Source organism: Caretta caretta, chromosome 2, assembly GCF_965140235.1.
Source record: "Caretta caretta isolate rCarCar2 chromosome 2, rCarCar1.hap1, whole genome shotgun sequence".
Lineage (NCBI taxonomy): Eukaryota > Metazoa > Chordata > Testudines > Cheloniidae > Caretta > Caretta caretta.
In genome coordinates, this window is record NC_134207.1 from 210,662,775 (window position 1) to 210,685,557 (window position 22,783).

At 40.2% G+C, this 22,783-nt stretch overlaps 1 protein-coding gene across 4 annotated transcripts in view; it reads left to right on the top strand.

The window, feature by feature from the left end:
- Positions 1-22,783, top strand: part of RAPGEF5 (Rap guanine nucleotide exchange factor 5) — a 228,238-nt gene that overhangs the window by 168,947 nt on the left and 36,508 nt on the right. For all 4 annotated transcript variants that reach the window (XM_048838363.2, XM_048838364.2, XM_048838365.2 and 1 more), the window contains exons 12-16: positions 9,883-9,961; positions 14,530-14,674; positions 17,125-17,222; positions 19,118-19,148; positions 20,051-20,129. In XM_048838363.2, the coding sequence (XP_048694320.1) occupies positions 9,883-9,961; positions 14,530-14,674; positions 17,125-17,222; positions 19,118-19,148; positions 20,051-20,129 (432 nt within the window). The remainder of the gene's footprint in view (positions 1-9,882; positions 9,962-14,529; positions 14,675-17,124; positions 17,223-19,117; positions 19,149-20,050; positions 20,130-22,783) is intronic.

Below are 22,783 nucleotides of genomic sequence, written 5' to 3' on the forward strand. Positions count from 1 at the left end.
CTACTGTTTAACAACAAGACAGGACTTTATAATGTTGAGTATTGTTTGTAGCTGGTGTTGGCTCAGTATTAGAAGCTGCTGCTTTTAGAACACACATTCCTAAAAGCTGAATTGAAAAAAATATGTTTGTGTTTAATTAATTATCTGACCTGTATCCGCAATAATTAAAGCTTCCTTTTGTTTATTCCTGCGTGGCACTGACACTATTCTCAACTATCCAATTTAATATCATTGTGAAGAGCAGAAGCAGAGCAAGTAAGAAGTAGAGCAAGGCAAATTATTCTCTGCAAAAAATGATTATCAGAATATCAGGGCAAAATGTAATGGATTTTCAAGTTATCTCTTGTTGCATTTAAGACCATCATATTTGGTTAGAAAGGGGATCGTCTGAATAATGTTATCAGTAACTGTGAAGTGTTGCTTAACTTGATAAAGTTGTAGCCTTTTTAAATTCTGGAGTGCTGCCTTCTTTACATATTTATAGCTATATTTTATTTCAGCTGCTTAGTAGAGTGCTTTGATTTTGGTCTATAAAAATTACACTGTAACATAAACCTTTGGGGGGGTATTTCCCTGCATATTTCCCTCACTTTCTCCTCCTGTATAGCTGTAACTGTGTTGTGGGTTATTTTTCTGTCAGTATCTTCAAATCAATTCAGATTATTAAAAAGAAACTGGTACTTAACAGGGGCATCTTTGCTTTGGTTTAAGTCTTTTCTCATATTTATTCAACCAATACCTGTGATCCACTGGTGCTTTGGGCTGCTTCAGTAGCGTGGGAAGACATCAAAGTTCAAGAACAGCAATGCATCTCAAGTCTTGAAGACAGTAACAAGAATAATTTCTGGCTCAAGTCACTAATTGTGTGATCTTGAAGTTTTCAGGCTTCATCACTATTCATTCATTTATGTTTAATGCCTTAGTAATTGATACCACATCTAGTAAAGGGATTGGGGAACATAAAAATGAGCTGTTGAAAAAAATGAACTGCAGTATACAGACCCCCTGTATGGGTCATATCCTACCATCTTATCCTTCAAACTTGTGGAAGTGAAAAACATGTCCCATATTCCTCGAGTTAAACTTGGGGAGTTGTCTCTTCAAGTGGGAAGAGTGTGGGGGCTAGCCAGGGAATTCTGTGGATTCTCTAACAAGTCCACGGGGGATGATCTGCAGCCTATACTTGTGTAGTGTCATCCACTCCATGTAGGACTCTGGGGCTCCTCTTCTCCACTAAGGGAGCCATGTTACCATTGGCTCTAACCCTATGCCTACAAACTACAAGCTTGCAACTTCTCTTGCAAAGGAGATATTGCTAGGTTCACTGACCATAATCTGGCACAAATTTCCACTAGAAAATTCCTGTTCCACAAAGAAGAGCATCCCACATCCAACTGCTGCTTTTTGTCTCTCCTCAGTTCCTCTGGAGTTCCAATGCTGTCTCTCTTATGCAGAGAGACTTTGGTGGTGCAAGTTGCCAAGGGAAGCATACCAGACAGGGGTGGCTTCCCTTCTTGCACAGAGTTGGAGTCTATTCTGTCCCATTTTGCTCCTCTCTGAATCATGTAACCAAGGCATCATATGGGACTCTGCCTCAAACAGAAGTTGGTTTAAACAGATTGATGATTAGTACCAAAAAACGTTTGGTTGTATATTCTTCTTATGCCTCAAACACCATATTGAGAGCTTTAGTTATCATGCACATTTACTGTGGTGTATTTATTGCTTATGGCAGCTCCCAAGGAGCAGCAAGAGCAGTAACCCATTGAACTTAGGCCAAGTCTATACTAAAAACTTGGGTCAATCCTGCTATGTTGCTCAGGGGTGTGAAAAATCCATAACTCTGAGTGATGTAGGTAAGCTGACCTAACCCACAGTGTAGACAGTGCTGGATCCATTCACCTAGCTACCAAATCTTAGGGAGGTGGATTAACTACAGTGAGAGGAGAATCCCTCCTGTTGCTGTAGTCAGTGTCTACACTGCTGCAGCAGAGCTGCTGCAGCATTTCTAGTGAAGACATAGCCTTATGCTTTCTCTGTCGTGCATCTTAATGAAGCTTTAAAAAGCTGGAAATTGTCTTTAGAATTAAATATTTCAGTAGCTGCAAGCTAGTCACAAACTTTGTAATAATTGCCTGACCAAATAAAGGAAAACTGGGAGGAACAAAGAAAAATTAGAATGACTGTTAAAAGGAAATGATTAAATAAAAAATTCATGAAGAAGAGAATTCAAAAGAAATGGCATCAGACCTCTGTTCAAAGACTACTTTCAATGCAAGCTGTATATATATAAAAAGTTTCCTTTGAAAGTAGTCCCTCTTTGTACAAAAGTCTGTTGTGCCATTTCAAATATATATAGCATGTATTTTATTTTCACTGTTTGCTGCAAATCTTAGAAAAGATCCCAAGAAAAATCTACCCACGATCCATAAACCTGGGTATGCTGGATGCCCCATCATCTCAGGCATTGACAGCAGGATTGTCTGGCTATGTGGACTCTCTCCTCAGGCCCTATGCTACCAGCACTCCCAGCTGTCTTCAATACACCACTGACTTCCTGAGGAAACTACAATCCATTGGTGATCACCTACAGCCCCCAACTAAAACCTCTCCAGCGCATCATCAAGGATCTACAACCTATCCTGAAGGACCATCCCTCACCCTCACAGGCCTTGGGAGACAGGCCAGTCCTCGCTTACAGACAGCCCCCCAACCTGAAGCAAATACTCACCAGCAACTACCACACAACAGAAACACTAACCCAGGAACCAATCCCTGCAACAAACCCTGTTGCCAACTCTGTCCTCATATCTATTCAAGGGACACCATCATAGAACCTAACCACATCAGCCACACCATCAGGGGCTTGTTCACCTGCACATCTACCAATGTGATATATGCCATCATGTGCCAGCAATGCCCTTCTGCCATGTTAATTGGCCAAACCGGACAGTCTCTATGCAAAAGAATAAATGGACACAAATCAGACATCAAGAATTGTAACATTCAGAAACCAGTAGGAGAGCACTTCAGTCTCCCTGGACGCTCAATAACATACTTAAAACTGGCCATTCTTCAACAAAAAAACTTCAAAAACAGACTTCAATGAGAAACTGCAGAATTGGCCACATCCACCGTAACTGAATTGGACTCGTTAGCACTGACCCCCCACTTGGTAAGACAACTGCTATCTTTTCATGTGCGGTATATTTACACCTGCTTACTGTATTTTTCACTCCATACATCTGATGAAGTGGGTTATAACCCACAAAAGCTTATACCCAAATAAATTTGTTAGTCTCTAAGGTGTCACAAGGACTCCTCGTTAATCTTAGAAAACATTTTTTTGTGAGAGCCGGGGAAGGTAGCAGCTCCTATATGATCAGGATACAAAATGTTGGAAGTATTATAAATTTATGCAGAAACTGGTACATAGAAGAGTGAAAGTTAAAAGCTGTAGTGTATATTTCAAAGCCAAGTATCTCTGCCTTTTGGAGGTGTGTGGAATATACTGTAAAGGAAGCAGAGCTTTGATTGGCACTGCCTTTTTTATAATCAACTGTGATTCAACTAGAAAACGCTGAAAAGATTTCTGTTCATATTTGATCAAACTGAATTGCACACTTGGAACCCTTACTCCTTCAAAACTGTACTCATGTATATTGTCCTTAGTAGAGCTGAACAAATACTTTGCAATAAATAATTTATGTGACAGACTTAGCCTCTTTTTCTGCTTGGAGGTTATCTGCCAGCAGATCACTGTTTGCTAGAATGTACTTGTTGTTTAAAAGTATTCAAAGAGGTGTTTTAAAAATATGGTTTTCTCTATGGACTGATTGTGAACAGATCACTGTGAATATTTTATATTTGCTATCCTGTCTTGGGCCTTATTTAGACTGAGAAAATGCATCATGTTAGAAACTACGTTAACTAACATGATCTTAAATATTAATTTGTCATTAGTGTGGACAAGGGCAGTCATGTTTTAAAATTTTTTAGCTGATTGTGGTTAACCCTAGATGGGACTCTAGGACTAACCCTGACTAGCTATCATATTTTTATACATTATTTGTTGTTTACACAGGATGCTCATATTTTCCTAGTGTAGTCATGTCTTTGTCTAGTTTTGATTGGTCAGGTAAGGCATATAACATAGCTCAGACTTCTGTTTCCATGAATACTCATGCATGCAGTAACATTTGCTTTTCACCAGCATTCATGCCAATAAACTCAACCAAACAAATATTCACATAAAGCGAACCTCAAGGGATGTGAGCCTGGTCCAAGCAAATTATTTCCAAGTCCAAAAGGTTATTTGAAAACATTTTTTTCAGTGTTCACCAAGCTGTGGTCCTTACTCAGATGTTAGAGTTCCAAAGGTTAAAGTAATTTAACTTCAAGATCCACTAAAGCCTGTTATTACACATATTACACTGCTGTGCATTTATTTCTTGGGTCCCTGGGTATAGTGTTTGTGTACTGTGTAAAACCCTTGTAGAACTATTTTAAATTAGAGCACATCTGAAGAGAAAATATGCAGTTATAGTTAATGACGATACATTGGGGAATTTAAGTGATGCAAAGAGTTTTAAATATTATCATTACTGTACAGTACTTAGATTAAATTACTGTTATAGGATGTTGTCTGTCAAAAGCACTTTTCCTTTGCTTACTTGTTAAAGTAGTTTAACAGATGAGTGAATCTATTATTGGACCACATGTAGCATATAGACTTTTTGTTAAAAATATTCCTTTAGGGGGTTCAATTTCTAAAAAGGATGAGACACAATTTAGAGAGGCTTAGCCTATAGGTGCATTACAATAATAATACTTTATGAACTTTTCTTGTTGTCACACACACACAAGCTATATATATATATATATATATGTTTTGCTTAGTGGTATATCTTCTTTTTGGGGAGGAATTAAAGGATAGGAACTACCCACATAAATCTCTTCTGCACATGAAGAGAAAAGTGGATGCTGTAAACTAGGGTCAGATCCTTAACTGGTATGAATTGCCCTGGTTCTGTTGAGGTCAATGGAAATGGATCAGTTTACAGCAGCTGAGGATCTTGCGTATTACAATATTGTATTGGATCTCCAAGCAGCCATTTAAGGATGTTATGGAATTGAGGTGGCAAGCATGTCTGTCCCAGGTATTTTTATTTTCTTGTGTGTAGATAAGATGTGAATCATAAGCTTTAAAATGTATGGAGAGATTATAAATAGTTTTAAGTTATTCTAGGAAGGGTCAAGGCTAGCAAACTCGAATCTTCCCCTCAATAACTCTTCAATTTAAAAAAATATTTCTACCGAAAAATATACAGTGTGTTTCTTTTATAAAGTTAAAATACAGACTTGATGATCCTGGAGAATCTAACAGACAATGAGATGGCCAGAACAATATCTCATATCAATGGTTTTAGTGCTAATTAGTACAATAAAGGTTACAGCATTTTCTTACAATTACATTAGCCCAGTAAAAGCTTCTAGATACAAATTTCATTTTAAACACTTTCAGTTAGGTAGTACTTAATTCTATTTTGCCTCAAAGCTTCATGGTTGTCAACATGTTCTTTACATATTGTATTTTGTTTGAATTGATATGTTGCCTGTAGGTAGAACTGTTAATAAAGTCATTATGGAAATAACCTGTAGCAAATGCATTTTTTTAATTTTTCATAAAGATCATTGCACAATTGTACCATTTATTAAAGAACTAGGATATGGGATTAGATGTAGTTCTTGATACCACAAAGAGCAGTTTCCAAAGAACTGTTTTTGAAAACCACCTTTCACAATAATAGTTGCATTATATTTTCCAAAAGAGATGGATCAGAATGAATGATGTTCTTTTTATCTAGAGTACAGCTCTGTACAATGCCTTTGTATTCGAGATAAGTGTTTCTTACACAAAAATAATATTTTCTACAAAGTTTAACAAATGATAGAAATTGTAGTTGTAAGAATGCTTGATAGAGATCTTGTAGGTGTTTGTCTCTGAAGGGTTGGAGCAAATGCGGTTGTATCGTAGAGCTTGGCTGTAGACAGTGGATCGTGTGGTGTGGTCTGGATGAAAGCTGGAGGCATGTAGGTAGGAATGGTGGTCAGTAGGTTTCCTTACAACTACAATACCCACCTACTGAAGTGAAGAAACAGATTGACAGAGTACCCAGAAGTCACCTACTACAAGACAGGCCCAACAAAGAAAATAACAGAACTCCACTAGCCATCACCTTCAGCCCCCAACTAAAACCTCTCCAATGCATCATCAAGGATCTACAATCTATCCTGAAGGACGACCCATCACTCTCACAGATCTTGGGAGACAGGCCAGTCCTTGCTTACAGACAGCCCCCGAACCTGAAGCAAATACTCACCAGCAACCACTGAAGCAAATACTCAGTGGGGGGGAGGGATAGGTCAGTGGTTTAGGCATTGGCCTGCTAAACCCAGGGTTGTGAGTTCAATCCTTGAGGGGGCCATTTAGGGGTCTGGGGCAAAAATTGGGGATTGGTCCTGCTTTGAGCAGGGGGTTGGACTAGATGACCTCCTGAGGTCCCTTCCAACCCTGATATTTTATGATTCTATGAACCACATACCCAGAACTACTAATCCAGGAACCTATCCTTGCAACAAAGCCTACTGCCAACTGTGTCCACATATCTATTCAGGGGACACCATCATAGGGCCTAATCACATCAGCCACGCTATCAGAGGCTCGTTCACCTGCAAATCTACCAATGTGATATATGTCATCATGTGCCAGCAATGCCCCTCTTCCATGTACATTGGTCAAACTGGACAGTCTCTACGTAAAAGAATAAATAGACACAAATCAGACATCAAGAATTATAACATTCAAAAACCAGTCGGAGAACACTTCAATCTCTTTGGTCACTCAATTACAGACCTAAAAGTTGCAATTCTTCAACAAAAAAACTTCAAAAACAGACTCCAACGAGAGACTGCTGAATTGGAATTAATTTGCAAACTGGATACAATTAACTTAGGCTTGAATAAAGACTGGGAGTGGATGGGTCATTACACAAAGTAAAACTATTTCCCCATGTTTATTCCCTCTCCCTCCCCTCCCACCCCCCGCTCACCCCCCACTGTTCCTCAGACGTTCTTGTCAACTGCTGGAAAGGGCCAACCTTGTGTATCACTACAAAAGGTTTCTCCCCCCCCCCCCGCTCTCCTGATGGTAATAGCTCACCTTAAGTGATCACTCTCGTTACAGTTTTCAGAGTAGCAGCCGTGTTAGTCTGTATTCACAAAAAGAAAAGAAGTACTTGTGGCACCTTAGAGACTAACAAATTTATTTGAGCGTAAGCTTTCATGAGCTACAGCTCACTTCATTGGATTCAACATTTGTTTAGTGTGGAAAGAGAAGACTGAGAGGGGACATAACAGTTTTCAAGTATGTAAAAGATTGTTACAAGGAGGAGGGAGAAAAATTGTCCTCTATAACCTCTGAGGACAGGATAAGAAGCAATGGACTTAAATTGCACCAAGGGAGATTTAGGTTGGACATTAGGAAGAAATTTCTAACAGTCACGCTGATTAAGCACTGGAATAAATTGCCTAAGGAGGTTGTGGAATCTTCATCATTGGAGATTTTAAAGAGCAGATTAGACAAACACCTGTCAAGGATGGTCTAGATAATACTTATTCCTGCCATGAATGCAGGGGACTGGACTAGAAGACCTCTTGAGATACATTCCAGTCCTATGATTCTGATTCTATGTACTCAAAAAACAACAACAAAACAACAACCAAAAAACCATGAAGGACTTGGAAATAGTGGAATTACCGGTATATTAAGCATAACTGGGCATCATTTCCACCACACCCCACCCACTCAAAAGCTTACACCCTGTGTATGGCCCTCAGGTTTAGGAGCTTTCATAAGGCATGGCTGGAGAATAGCCATTCTGCTTTGTCTAATCCCACCTCGAAAGAGCACTGAAGTAGTTGTACAAGATAATGCTGATTCTCTCATCATTATCTTACATGGAAATCCCCTTCATGGTGTTTGGTTTTGAAAGAGGTGTAAGTGAACAGACATGCTGCCATGGGGAATCAAGTATGTCTCAGGAGGGTAGTCCTTATTTAGACTCCTCCACCTTACGTCCCGGCAGCTGTGTGGACATGCCTCAGAACTCTTAAGAGCATTGTGCCCTCCTCCTGTATTTCTGAGGACACATCCACTCCAAGAAGGTATCCTACTAGTTGTGATAATGATTCAGAAACTCTGAGTTTAAAAACCCATGGGACCCAAATATCCTGTCAGTTGCACACAATGCACATTGATTTCAGTGGGAACTGGCCATGCACAAGTGATGGGAGAATGAGGACCAGGGAGTTTCTTGGCTCTGCCTTGTCTTTTTTAATGTGTAAGGAATGATTTAGCCTTCAGTCCTGATATCAGGAAATCTCCCATTTAAGTCAATGTGCATGAAGGAGCTGCCGAAATACTGCATGCTGTACATATGACAGGAGTGTTCTGTTCAACTTATATCCACTTGCATATTCTCATGTGGTAAAATAATTGATGCTAGACTGTTTGTTTTATTTTTAGAAGTGATGCAGTACATTTACTAAAACGTAGAGAGGAAATTCTTAATATCTAAAATCTTATAAAAGAAAAAGACATTCATTTTCACATTAAGTTATGAAGGGCAATAGTCTCTCTTGTCCATTTTTAGACAAGTAACGATTGCTTTATTCGTTTGCACAGCAAATATGTTCCTATAGGATGTATTAAATTTCTGGATAACTTACGGGAATAGGAAGTGAACTAGTTTGATTTTGTTGCATGCCCGAAAGTTTTAGAAAAATCCTGAGGCTCATATGATAAGTGAGGGGGAGGGAGGAGGAATAGAATTTCATGTTGTTATACTGAATTGTGAACTAGTACAGTTTACTACCCAAAGACTTGATGCAAAACAAATACAGTGGATAGAGCTATTATTTAAACAAATGACTTAGCTTGCTTTGTTAAAATACCACCAAAGCCAAAAGGAGGAATGTCAGAGACAGAGAGAGCTTTGGTTACATTATTAAATAAAGATTAAGAAAAAATTCCAAAAGCTTAACACTGCAAACAGAAGCTTAAAATGATATTCAAACCTGGTGTGCTACCAGTTGCTTTTTGGATCCCTGTCAATGTATATACAAATTCACTTCTTCTACTCTTTCAAATTCCCCAAAACAGTTTAATCAAGCCTGTGGTAAGGTTGCTTTGCTGCGATTACCTACAAGGGTGCCAATTGGGATGGTTACTTTTTTGTGTGACGTAAGCACCTTTTTACTAACCATGGGATAGAGACTAGCTGGTGATTTCACATATGCTCCTGCTTTAGAAGGATGAGTCATTCACTAAATACCTATAGTACCAGCAGTCTAGAAAAGAAGACATTTTTAATGGGCTTTTGTAGCCTCTATCTGTCTATCTTCTTGCCATAAACTTTAATAAACTTTTTTGGAAATGACCTAACTTACTAAATTGATGAAATACCATTTTAAAGCTCACAATGTGAAAAAAGATGCATAAAGGAAGCATTACAATTTTTATTTAAAAACCTACAATGTATAGCGTTATCCAAAGGGCCTGATTCAGTCTTTTCTGATTTACAAGTAATGTAAACATTTAGGGTACCACTGTGACACAAAAATCTCATGTTCTCAGAGACAGCATATTGTGAACTGTTCCAAATGTACAATAACTAAATAAATAATAAATTTCTTGGGCTTGAATCCTCTGAATATTTTAACAAGTCATATTCCTGACATACACACTAGCAGCAATAGGTGGCTGCCTCCTCGCCTCTGTAACTTACTGTACTTTGGGATTCTTTTGTTTTTTCTCTGCAGAGACCCTCCTTGATGACTTCCTTCTCACGTACACAGTCTTCATGACAACTGATGACTTATGCCAGGCATTGCTGAGGCAATATCCTTCATTAACTGAAAGAGTTATGTATATATAGTCCTCATCTTCTTTCCTACAGGAGTCACAACCCCTCCCAGGACTCCAGAGAATGCAACGTGGGTATACTTGTACATCATGTCAAGGGAACATTGCATCCTGCTCCCCTTCATGGCACTGAAACAGCCCCAGCTGATTGATTTGCCAGGAGAGAGCTCTGAGCCTCATCTTGTACCTATCTTCATTTGGGAGATTTATACACCCTTTGGTGTGACTGTATAAAAGACCCTAGCCCGTGTGGAGGTGGCTTCTTTTATCCACCCCTGTGCCCTCGCCCCTGATGTGTATTTGCTCAAGGGCAAGTGTCAATCTGGTCCTAATTTGCTATGCAGTATTGTGTTAAGTAGGTTTGCCTCAATATTAATCCATGTATAAGAGAGGTTAAAAATGAAACTGGCATAGGGACTTTTTAAGTTGTGGTTGTGGAATATGCTATAAATTCAAAGAGTTGCTTAATAGATAATATATCTAGTTTTTATTGATCCACAAGTAGTGACCACATTTCATTTTCTTCCCTAAAAATTAGTAGCAAGCCACCACAAAGAACAGAAGGAAGGAAACCCCACCTTAAAAATGTATGTCTCAGCCAGTTAGACTGGATGAAAAATGAAATATTGTAACTAAGCCAGAGGTGCGCAAACTATGGCCCACAGGCCACATCTGGCCCGCAGGACCATCCTGCCTGGCCCCTGAGCTCCCGGCCAGGGAGGCTAGCCCCCGGCCCCTCCCCTGCTGTCCTCATTCCCCCACAGCCACGCTGCCGTGCGGGTAGTGCTGTTTGTGCCCGCCCACCTCCAAGGATTTCCAATAAGCCTGTCCTGCTGCTTTGGTAGGGGGGAGGGGGGATTGGATAAGGGACAGGAGGTCCTAGGGGGCAGTCAGGAGACAGGAAGCAGGGTTGGATGGGGGTGGGGTCCCGGGAGGAGGGGGGCCGGGAGGGTTGGATAGGGGATGGGGTCCTGGGGGAGGGCGGCTGGGGCAGGATGCCCCGGGAGGGGGCAGTCAGGGTGCAAGGAGCGGGGGGGGGGGCGGTTGGATGGGTTGGGGATTCTGAGGGGGGGAAGTCAGGGGGCAGGAAGTGGGAGGGGGCGGATGGGGGGTGGGGCCAGGCTGTTGGCGGAGGCACAGCCTTCCCTACCGTTTCACAACCCCAATGTGGCCCTCAGGCCAAAAAGTTTGCCCACCGCTGAACTAAGCCATATAATCAAACACAAAGACAGTGTAGACAAAGTTCTAAAACAGTGTTATCTCCAGAACTCCTTTGGAATATCTGCATGAAATGGATCTTAATAGTTCATTGACTATCATTTTCTTGGAACCGAGGAAATGATGCAATAAATGACATTTCATATTTCCCATTATATCACATAATGAAATGTGCCACAAGAGGATAACATTTTTTTAAAGTTTTATCTTATTAAGAATAGCCATCTGGATGTTTGGGAGGAAATATTATGCTTTTCACACACACACGATAAACTATACAGTATGCATGCATGTATAGGGGTTGCACATATGAATGTTGAAAAAAGTGGGCTACTGCCTAATTATATATAATGACCCACACAAAGAGAAGCCTGAGCTGTGGAGTTTATTCTGGGATTTGGATACAAAACTGAAATCTCTGAAAGTTCAGGTATGTTTAGATTGGCATTCTGTTCATTACCCAGAGAAAGAAACTCAAACTAGAAACTTCAAATCCAGATTTGGATCTGAACTTCCCCAAAATTCAAGCAGTTGCAGACAAGGTGCTTTGTTTCATCTGTTTTTGTGTGTGTGTGTCTCTCTCTCTCACACACACAAGCCTACATTAAGAGAGCATTATAGTTGCATGCCTAAGCACCCAAAAATCAGAAATTCCAGTACTATGGTTGAACGTGCAATATTATTTCTGTCCCGTGTACCATGATACAGTCTTTAATTATGCGATCACATATGTACACTTGTTACTCCTGGGGGAATTTTGCGCCACTGCACGTGTGCGGAATTCATGTTACCTACAGATTTCTTTGCTTTCCCATAGAAATATGACTTTCTGACAGGGCAGCAAAGGGAAGCTGCAAGAGAAGTCATGCACCACTCCCTAGCAGAGCAGGTACGTCATTTCAGGCACCCGAAGCAGCTGGCAGAGAGGTAAATCACTGTGGGGCTGGGGACACCCCAGCCAGTGGCTCCTACCCTGAGCCAGGATCAGCTGCTAGTCAGAGCTGGGCTGGAGGCAGGAAAGGACGGGACTTCATCTTCCCCTGCAAGGAGTGGCTGGGGCTGTGTCAGACCCACCCCCAGAAACCTCCCCCAGCTGCAGGAAGCTCAGCATCCTCCCCTGCTTCCTGCCCCCATCGCTCTTAACTGTGGGGAGAGGGGTCACTGTATGGGTAGGTGTTCCCCACATCCACCCAACCCTGTACCCACACCACCAAGCCCCCCTCCCCCAGCACCCAGACCCCCACACTCAGCCCCTCTGCTGAACCCCAACCACCTTCACCTGGAAGCTCCTATAGAGTCCCATTGCCCCTGCACCTGGAACCCCCCCAACAGGCCTCTATTCAGATCCCCCACACACTTAGACCCCCCACTGAGCTGCCTGCGCCCAGATTGTCCCACACGGAGTCCTCTCACCCCACACCTGGATTCCCCCCACACTGAGCCCCTCCACACTTGGATCCTGTCTGATTGAGCCTGCCCCACACTTGGTGCACCTGGCGTAGATGGGCAGGGCCCCAGGGTGTTTCTGGGGCAGGCCCAGGCCTTGTGCTGCGTCAGGGTCGGGTGCAGCCTCACTGCTGAGTCTGTGTCTTGGGAGTGCAGGGTGGGGAGGCTTCAGGGTGATCTCCCACCTTCAGCAAGCTAGCGGCCTGTGCTCCGCACTGCCAGGCTGGAGCCTCTGCATTTATTTATTGACAAATAAAACTTGCAGAATTTTAAAATATTGTGTGCGGAATTTTTAATTTTTTGGCGCAGAATGCCCTCAGGAGTAACTTGTATGCAGAACTGCAAAACAATAATATATTCCATTGTAGTATGTGACCACATAACTGAAGACTGTATTGTAATGCAAAAGTTCATTAAGACAGAGATAAGATTGAGTTCAACCTCAACATGTTCATTTCCTTATTCTTTTTGTTGCTTACCTGTGTACAATTATCAAATTAATATAGTTTTTCTTGTCTCATGTAAACACACACATGCATGTATATAATATACCTGTGTACATTTATACAGACACATTAGTTTAGCTTCCTCATCTTCTCATGTTCCTGATTTGAATTAAACAGTACAATTAATAGTTTTTGTAGAGGGTATACTTCATTATGAATTGATTAAATCCTACTTTCTTCCATCTGCAAATAGCCATATGTCTTGTATACATGACAACAATAGTGAACATCTGGAGGAGTTAACTGTAAAGGGTAGTTAATGTTCCTACATCTACAAAAAATCAATTATAAATTTAAAATATAGTGTTTGAAACATGAATGAAACCAAAGTTGCCTACCCCTCCTCCCCCGAACTCCCAGGAGCCATGGGACATTTCAACCCAGTGCTTTAAAAAAAAAAAATTATTAGTTGGTTTATACTGACATTTACAAAATACCATTACAAAATTAGATTTAAACTTACCCAGACTATGCTTCCTCTGATACAGACAGCTCCTAAAAATACTCACATCTATATAATTTACAGATTTTAATGTGTCGTAAGGGGAAGATAATTGGTGTATATCTTACAACCTTTTAATGATATGGTACTATATATTCTATATCCCACTTTAAAGATGGAAAACATGTTTTTTCAGGAAAATGTTCCACCTAGCTCCATGTGATGTCGACTGTTTGTTTTAATTAGCTTGTTGCTGTAAAATGAACTGATTTGTCAAGTTTTAGTTTTAATAACATGATGCAGAAAAGTGTGCAAACAAATGATTCTCTATACTTGAGGAAAGAAAGAGTGGGTAAGAGGCAGTAATAAGTAGATTGTGTGATGTGGCAGTTTTCTCCTGTTGCTTTTATTTGCATTGAGACTTGGAGGGAAATGGTCAAAATTGATCCCTTTTACTTCTTTTAAAATAATGTGTTATTTCCACTGATGCATAATTATATATTGGGGAACAAAAAGAATTCCTATGCTCCAAAATGTAATGTTTGTATTTAATGATGCATTGTCCTGCTTCCAACAGGAAATCATGTTTGCATCTATATCAGTTGCAGAGAAAAGATATGACTCAACGTTGTGTAATTCCTTTTAAATTGGTTTTCCTTTTATAGAATTGTGTCCCCAATCTATAAAGAAGAAATATATTCAGGTAGCAATGAGACTCAGCTGACGTCTCTGTACTGTGTATTTCATTCCTAAAAGTTGATAACCCTTCTCAATTTCCTAAACTACACAGGATAAGGACTTAAGACTATATCATATAGTGAAAAATTCTGCACTGCCAGGGGGGATGGATGATATGACCTAACTGTTCTTTTCCCCCTTTAATTTCTACATTTTAACGATACCCCAGGCTTCTGTTCCTTAACCTATTGTACCTATTGTGCTAAGAATGATCAAGACAAGGAAGAAAATGCAGATGTTCCCTGTAGAAAACGAAAAGTCTTGCATTTGGTGTCTCAGTGGACTTCTCTCTACAAAGACTGGTTACATGAAGATGAGCATTTAAAGCAGTTTTTAAAGGTACTGTAATACGCACTGATGCACTTTAATACTATAAATAACAGATTCTTAGGTATATGTGTTGAAAATCCCAAATGAGAAAAATATTGGGCATAATTTTTCTTACCTTTGAGATCTTTTATACTAGGTCAGTGATTAGGGCATAAGTCCTCTCTGCCTATAGATGGAAACAGTATGACCAAGTGACCTTCTACATATAAGGGGCTTAATGCCTCATTGATTTTTAAGTTTCAACTGAATATCTGTTATGTGAGACACTGGAAATAAACACCGAGTTCTAATACGAAACCTTGTAAAAGGGTGGGTAATCTTTAAAGGGAGGAGCTCTAGACTAATATTTTGAAGAAAAAAATTAACAGGTAAAGGAAATATCCACAGGTGTACTCATGTTCTTTACCGGTCCAGAACTTGCCAAATCAGGGTTCCAAATAACATAGACTGGGACAGCATTTTATGCCCATTTCAGCAAACACTGCATCAGCCTACCACAGAACATCAATTCTGTACTGTTTGACAGGTGCTCGTAGATACCCTGGTAACTCCATTATGCATTTTGAGAAAGAAGGGGCCTCTCTACACAAGCACATACTGCATGGCACGTATGTCAGTGCACACTAGGAACTTTTAGTGCAGATCAGCAGGGCCCAGATGGATAGTTAGTGGGCGGCATGCTGGAGAACTGTAGATTTACATTCCAGCTTGATGTGCAGTAAGTGCTTGTGTAGACATGCCCTAAATTTCTGCCTTACTTATGAGCAAGGAGTGTTCGGTCTGTCTGTATGATGCATTTGTCTGCATCAGCAGGGTGTAACTTCTAGTGCACACTAGTGTGTCACGCATTAAGTAGCCTATGTGGACCTTGCTGGTGTGGACTAAAAGTTACTAATGCATATTAATGTAATTGCTGTTTGAAATGGAACTACATTACACATACTAGGGACCAGCAGAGTCCATATGGGCTAACTACTGCGTGATATACTTTTGCACACTAGAATTTACACCCCTCTGATATGGACTCTTGCGTATTCTTGCATAGACAAGCCCTTACTGTCCTGTCTCGGTGATTTCTAACTGCAACTGTAGCTTGATTGTCATTAAAATAGTAATGCTATGCTGGGCCTAGATCTGTCTATTTCCTACTTCTGATGGAAGGAAGGAATTCTCTTGGGAGACTGCCTGAGCTCCTTCTCCTTTCCTGAAGTAAAACTCTTTACCTTCATTTAGGGACTTGGTTGGAGGCACTTTCTGTTATGGATTCACTCATGGTAAACTTAAGAACCCTGCAATGCTAAACTAATCTTGGAGAAAATTTTGGGCTTCTTTGCTATTTGAGTTCCTTGTGACTGGTGCAGAGCACATAGAAGTAGGGGCCCCAGGGTTTCTGCTCTAGGGACATTCCATGTGTAAAACAGTGCTAGGAGTTGGGCACCAACTGCGCCAACAATGGGGGATTTACATTTTATTAAATGTTGGTTTATATTGTAAGCCCGTGGGGGCAGGGGCTGTCTCTTTGTTCTGTGTTTATCTACAGAGCCAAGCACTTTGGGCCCCAATCTCTGACTGTGGCTTAAGGCACCACCACAGTACCTCTACTGCTACTGCTAATGTTCAGTTGGTCTGAATTGCACCTGAAAAAATTGCATATGAAATTGCAGTCCAAAATTATTTATGCCCACAGTTTGTGAAGTTGGGCTGATAATTTGGCCTTTAGTATGTGATCCCCATTTGTTAGCCAGGAGAAACTCTGTATAAACTTCTAGATGGGTATAGAAGATCAAAGAGAAAATGTTTGCCTCCATAATGACTTCAAGTGTCAAAGTCAGTTTAATTTGTTTACTTTATATCTAAGGTCAAATGTCTTCCATAATTAGTTGAGGCTCTCAGAAGGGTTTGAATAATGACATTCAGGAAATGCAAAAAATCAAGAACATAAGATTTATTTGCTCGTTAATTTGAGACTAGGAGCATCTTGTCATTTCCATGTGAGAGATTTTGGGACTAGAAAATTTTTGGATGTAAATGCAGAAAATAAATGAAAATACTCCTAATCTTAGTAGTCAAATCAATTGATTAATTATTATTACTGTCATTGTTTTGATCGAGTGATGATGGTGTGATCTATTTTCATGCTTAAAAGTAGATTGGTATGAGCTAAACCAGGTTTAAAGTAACAAACAAAAGTGCCGTTTTAAATCTTTCCACAGACTGCTGACACCTTAGCGCTATCCTTTGGTTATGGTATACAAAGAATACTTCTCCGTACAGTAGCCAGACACTGACTGGTTTAGTTATTTAAACAGGAACTGTCTGGATTACAGGACCCATTTTAAAACATTCCTGGAATTTATTTTATTAGGGTAATGCTTCATTTGATGGAGGCTGCTGATATGATATATAATATTTCTTTCAGTCATCAAGATATGTGCAGATACCCTTTTTTATTCTTTCAGACAATATACAGAAATGTGTTAGATGATGTATATGAATATCCCATACTCGAGAAGGAATTGAAAGAATTTCAAAAGATACTTGGAATGCATCGTCGTCAGTAAGTATCGATTTTGGTCAACCCTCATTTTTTTGGGTATAATTTACTTTTTTTATTTACGTTTTTCTTTAGCACAGAGAAAGACGAAAGGATAAGTAATATAACTACAGTACAAGGAAAACAACAGCCATGGTGTTGTATAAATAACCTTTCTTTTTACATAAAGCCAAATTAGTCCAATTTTTCTCATGTTGTGGAGTAAGGTACTATACAATTACTCCCATTAATTTTGGTGAGAGTAGAGTACTTGTGGAGTAGAGTACTACTCATTGTGAGTAAGTGTGGCAAAATATGACCCATTTGTCATGGTTATTTTTAGTAAAAGTCACGGACACGTCACAGGCAATAAACAGAAATTCATGGAAGCCTGTGAGCTGTCCCTGACTTTTACTAAAAATAACTGACAAAATGGGGAGGCAGGAGGGTCCAACACCCACCGCTGCTGGAGCTTCGGGTGTCCCCTGCTGCCCGCAGCAGCTTGGAACTCCTGGGTGCCCTCCTTCATCCTCCTCCACCCTGCAGTGACTTGGAGCTGTGGGGCCCCCGTCGGCTTGCTGCCCCAGGGCTGAAGTGGAAAATGTCACAGAGGTCTCTGGAAGTCACAGATTCTGTGACTTCTGTGACCTCCGTGACAATATTTTAGCCTTACCAGTAATTAGCAATGAATTATTTAAAATAACTGATACAATATACTGTATTGTTTGTGAGTGGGCAGGACTTCTTTTACCATGAAACATTTACTTAACCCTCTTTTGCAACTAACGTGGCAAGTTTGTTCTTCAATACTAATTATATTTTTAAAAGACATTTTAATGCATATGTTTCAAGTAAGTAGAATTTTTTTGTTGTTACTTGATCATGTTGAGATCAAAGAGAGCTTTGACATTGACTGTGACCAGTTCTTATCGCTAGGGATGAATCTCTTATTTGTTTTCTGTAGTATCAAACAAGTTTGCAGCACTTATATTTTCATCCCAGATTATATGATTAAACAAATGGGTTTCAACCTATTAAAAGCAAATCATTATCCAGCAGTTGTTACTCTTATAGCCTCAAAAGTCTGTTTTGCAATCACTCATACCATGAAACTTTCACAGTTTGGTGTAATTAGATATTTAGATATTTACATTCAAATCTGTGAAATCATTGTTTATATGGACTATCTCACTTTTCCTAAGGTTTGCTACGTTTCTGTGATTGGTTAAGTTTCCTAAAGGGGTCACTAGGTCAGAGGTAGCCTGAGCGCTTGTCTACATGTAGAACTATTCGGGAACAGCTATTATTGAGTAACTTCATGTTGTGGACTCTCATATTCCAAAACAAGAGTTACTTGTTCTTATTTAGCTTAACTGTTCTAGAATGTGTGTGTCTACACATGGAGTTATTCAGGCATAGCTGTTACTGAATAGCTGTATATGTAGACAACCCCTGAGTTTAAAGGAGTTTTAACAAAAACAGAAATGGGTCCCAGAACTCCTGACTCGAGTTCCCTGATCTGACCACTAGTCCATGCTCTGTCTTGTACTGGCATATAAAAATGTGAATGTTCACAGTGAACCACTTTGCCAAGTACACTGTGCGCACTGAAATATGTTAAAGGACATTGACTGGACACACCTTTTGTAAATGTACATCTCTGCTGGTGTAAATCAGCATAGTTTCACTTTACATAAGCTGAGGATCTGGCCCTAAGGCTTTTAGTGTAGTATGCTAGGGCTTGATCCTATGATCTACTAACTTCTTCCTGGGTGCAACTGGGTGACCTCAACTTGCACTGAAGGAACTCTGCACTAACTTTATAGTGAGTATATTATGTTATAAACTTTTGGCTGGCTGCAAATTCCTTTTCTAATCTTTGGATAGAATGAATAACTCAAATTATCCCTTTGTTTCAGCACTGTAGATGAATATTCACCTCACAGAAAGGTAATACAGGATACATATATTTGACTTTTACATTGCTTGCTTGCTCATAACCTCTTCTCGGCCTAATTAAAAATGACTGTTGGCCAAAAACATGACAGGACACATCCGAGAGTCTAGGCCTGCAATGCTGCTAAAAGCTTTTTTTCTCCCAGCCAGCACAGCTCTGGTTTCAGCTGTGTGTGCTGACCTAAAGTGGCTGTGACATTATTAGCATTTTAACAACATGTTTTGAGATGTCAGCATTCAATAGGAGCCTAACAGCATGCCCTTTCCTGGCTGGATAGATACAGGTTTGAATTCAGGAAGACAGACACAAACAAATCTAGCAAAGACATTGGCTACAAATGTCAGGTAGTCAGTCAGAGTAAAGGGAGTTGTGCTGTGACAGGGACACACACACACAGAAACATGAATTTGTGCCTATTTAACTAGAAGGAAAGGATACAAAAGGGGGGTGTCAACATAAGCGCTACATGGCAGTGAATTGCTGTGCTCATGAAATTCACTGGACTGAAGTTGAGGTGTATAATAAGCTTAAAAATATCATTTTGGAAATGTAGAAAGCAGAAAATGAGATTGTAGAGAAATTGCTGACTAGGCCAATTGACAGTTGCTATTTAGGACCGTATGTAAGAAATGAACTGTGAATGTGATTAGAGCCCCTTGCAATGTTTGCACTGCTTAGCCTAGACATGTTTAACTTCCTCAGAATTCCCCACCTCTATTGTTGTTGTTAAGTAAGACAACTCCCACTTTATTTGTCCAACAATGGATGGGTGGATTTCCTATGAACACATTTTGGCTAGACATATCTAGAGCGTTCTACATGCAGTTATTGCTTTGTAAAGGGCAGGAACACATACATTCATTGTTCTTTTTTTAATTTATTTATCCCTTCTTAGAATAAAGCCTTTTTCCACCAATTCAGTCTCAAGGAGAATTGGCATCAGCACAAAGGCACCATGAATGAAACAGAGGAAAGTAAGTATGATTTAGAAGCATTAGAGGAAAAGCTCAGTGCAACACCTCTAAATATTGGTACAAGAATATTTCTACATAAAGGCTTCCCTTAAGGAACATTTTCAATTACAAACTTACAACTTCTGAATAATAACCTGGAACTATAAAAAAAGAAAGATCTAATGCAGTGAGAATACATTTCTGTCTGATGCCTTATGCAGGGCTCCAACTGTAACATGATGTCTCAGGGGCCCCTTTTTTCCTCTCTTCCTTTCCCACCCCAGCATCTCAGTAACAAAGGTATGTGACTCACAAGAGTGCTGGCAAGAGATTGGACTTTATTTCCAGGCTTTTGATATGGCTCCAGATTGCAAAAGGTTAATATTCCTGTCACCTTAGGGCTCCTGGCTCCAATATCTATTGTTACAATCTTCTCCCCCAAAACTTGTTTGCAAGTGGAATGCAACACGCCCCTTCACATTAATATCATCCACTACAAAATGCACTTCGCCTTCATTGTTGGTAATGCAATAATAAAGTGAAGCATTATGCATTGACAGCTTTATGGGACTGAGGGAGAGAGGACAATTATATTATGGCTCCAGATTGTTGTGTGAGGTGAAACTACTGTGTATAGAGACACTAGACCCATGCTTAAGCAGAGAACACCAGAGTGAAGTCCCTCACTTTATTAAGTCACTCCTGCAACATTTTCTAGTCCACAACGGTAACTGAAGGTCCAAAAACTCTACAAGTTCAACTCAGATCAGAGTATAATTAATGCCCATTTATGTTTATCATAACTGTGCTCTTTAAATATTCAGAGAAGTATTTCCCTGTGGTGCTCTCTAGGATTACCTTATAGCTCTCTAGGGTTACCTTATACTACCTAACTTGTGGCTTGACGTTCAGATTTGTTGGGATTTCAGGCCCACAAGACAACCTCTAAAAATTTCACGGTGAGATCCTCACCCCTGCTCTGGCTCCTTTATGACATATAAAAGGGCCAAAGTAGTATAAAGGGGCCCTCAAAGCCCCATATGCAGCTGGAGGAAGATTCTCTTGAAGTAGGAACTGAAGCAGACAGTCATAAGACTTCCACCCTTGGAGTGCCAGGATGGGGCGCTGTGGTCAGGAGAGACATATCAGGGTTGTGGATGCTGCAGGTAGTGCTGCAGTCCATAGGGCATTCTGGGGAGGCTGCTGTAACTTACACAGACCTCCAGCTCGGTCTAAATTATACTGGAGGCCTCTTGGGCCCGGGGAGCAGCCCAGGATCAGAATAGTGCAAAGGTGATTTAAAACTAACTTAGTCCACACCCTACTTCCCCTAGACTCTGAGTTCTGTTCTGTACTTCGTAAAGTAGGTGCAGCGTGGCATCTCTAGGCTTTCAGTGGCTCCATAGCAATAGCAACCACAGATGTGACATTCAAAATATGAGTGGGGAATAAAGTTTGGGCAGGCCGTAAAGGTGACAGTTCATGAGTACCTGACATCTAGTGTGGTCCAGATCCATTTAAAGTAAGGGAGACATTATTGGCCCAATTTAAAATTAAAGATTGTGTTTGCTGTTGGTCCCCATCACTGCCCCTTCTCCCCCACCCCCAATGGCAGAGAATCCTGGAGGAGGGGGGAAGACATTTCAGCCACTGGCTTTTCTGGTAACCATTGTAAGGCAGGTCTGATAACACTTTCCATAGGGAAGTCAAATAATCCTGTCAATTCCCACCCTGCCCCCTTTTTTTTTTACAGCTGGTATCATAAAGATGATGTGTACCTTTTCATGACTTTTAGCTATTCCAAAGACAGATTCTGTCACAGGATGAACACCTGATTTACTGCCTGCCAACAGAGACAGGCTAACAAAAAATTCTTACATCAACCAACTGAGATGTTTTTGTAAGGGTTAAAATTTAAGGTTCTCTCTCCTCCTCTACTTCAAACAACAAAATTGTGGTTTTTCACTAGAGTAAAGTTGCTGACCAACATCCTCTAGTGTAGCATAAGTTAATGAAAATGCCTTGCAGTTGGAAAGGTTTGTGAAGCAGAGGCAGAGCTATTGTTGTATACATCTGTCAGTAGAGACAAAAGAAATCTCATTTGTAGAGGAGAGAAAGGATCATCTCTATACTTTTGTTGTCTCAGTCTGTCTGTAGGAAAAAAAACTAAATTATAGGTTAAAAAAAACAATGATTAATGAAGCACCAAAGTGAGTACAAAATAAAGACCATTCTGGTAGTGAGCTTCATTGACAGATGATGTCATTTTTGAAATACTGATTATACATGTCTGGTGGTGTGTTTCTCTTCTCTTACATTACTACTACAATCCACATGACTGACTAAGATTTCAGTTCTGCAAAACCTGGGTGCCTGAAATTTTGTAACAGAAACAAGAGAAGTACTAACTGAGCTGATCCTATGACGATGCGGTTACTGTCATGCCAGACAAACCCATTTCAAGATAGACCTTTGAATTCTTTCTCCTTAGACCAGCTGAAAGGTTATTACTGAGAGTTATTGAGTACCTGAATCTCCCTTTGACTTCAATGGAAGTTACAGGCACTTTGGCAGTTCTCCAGATCAGTCCCTTACAGGTGTGATGCACATGTTCCAAAAAGGAGCTGTACTTGAACTAATTATACTGCTGTTAGAACAGTCCCCACGTCTGCTAA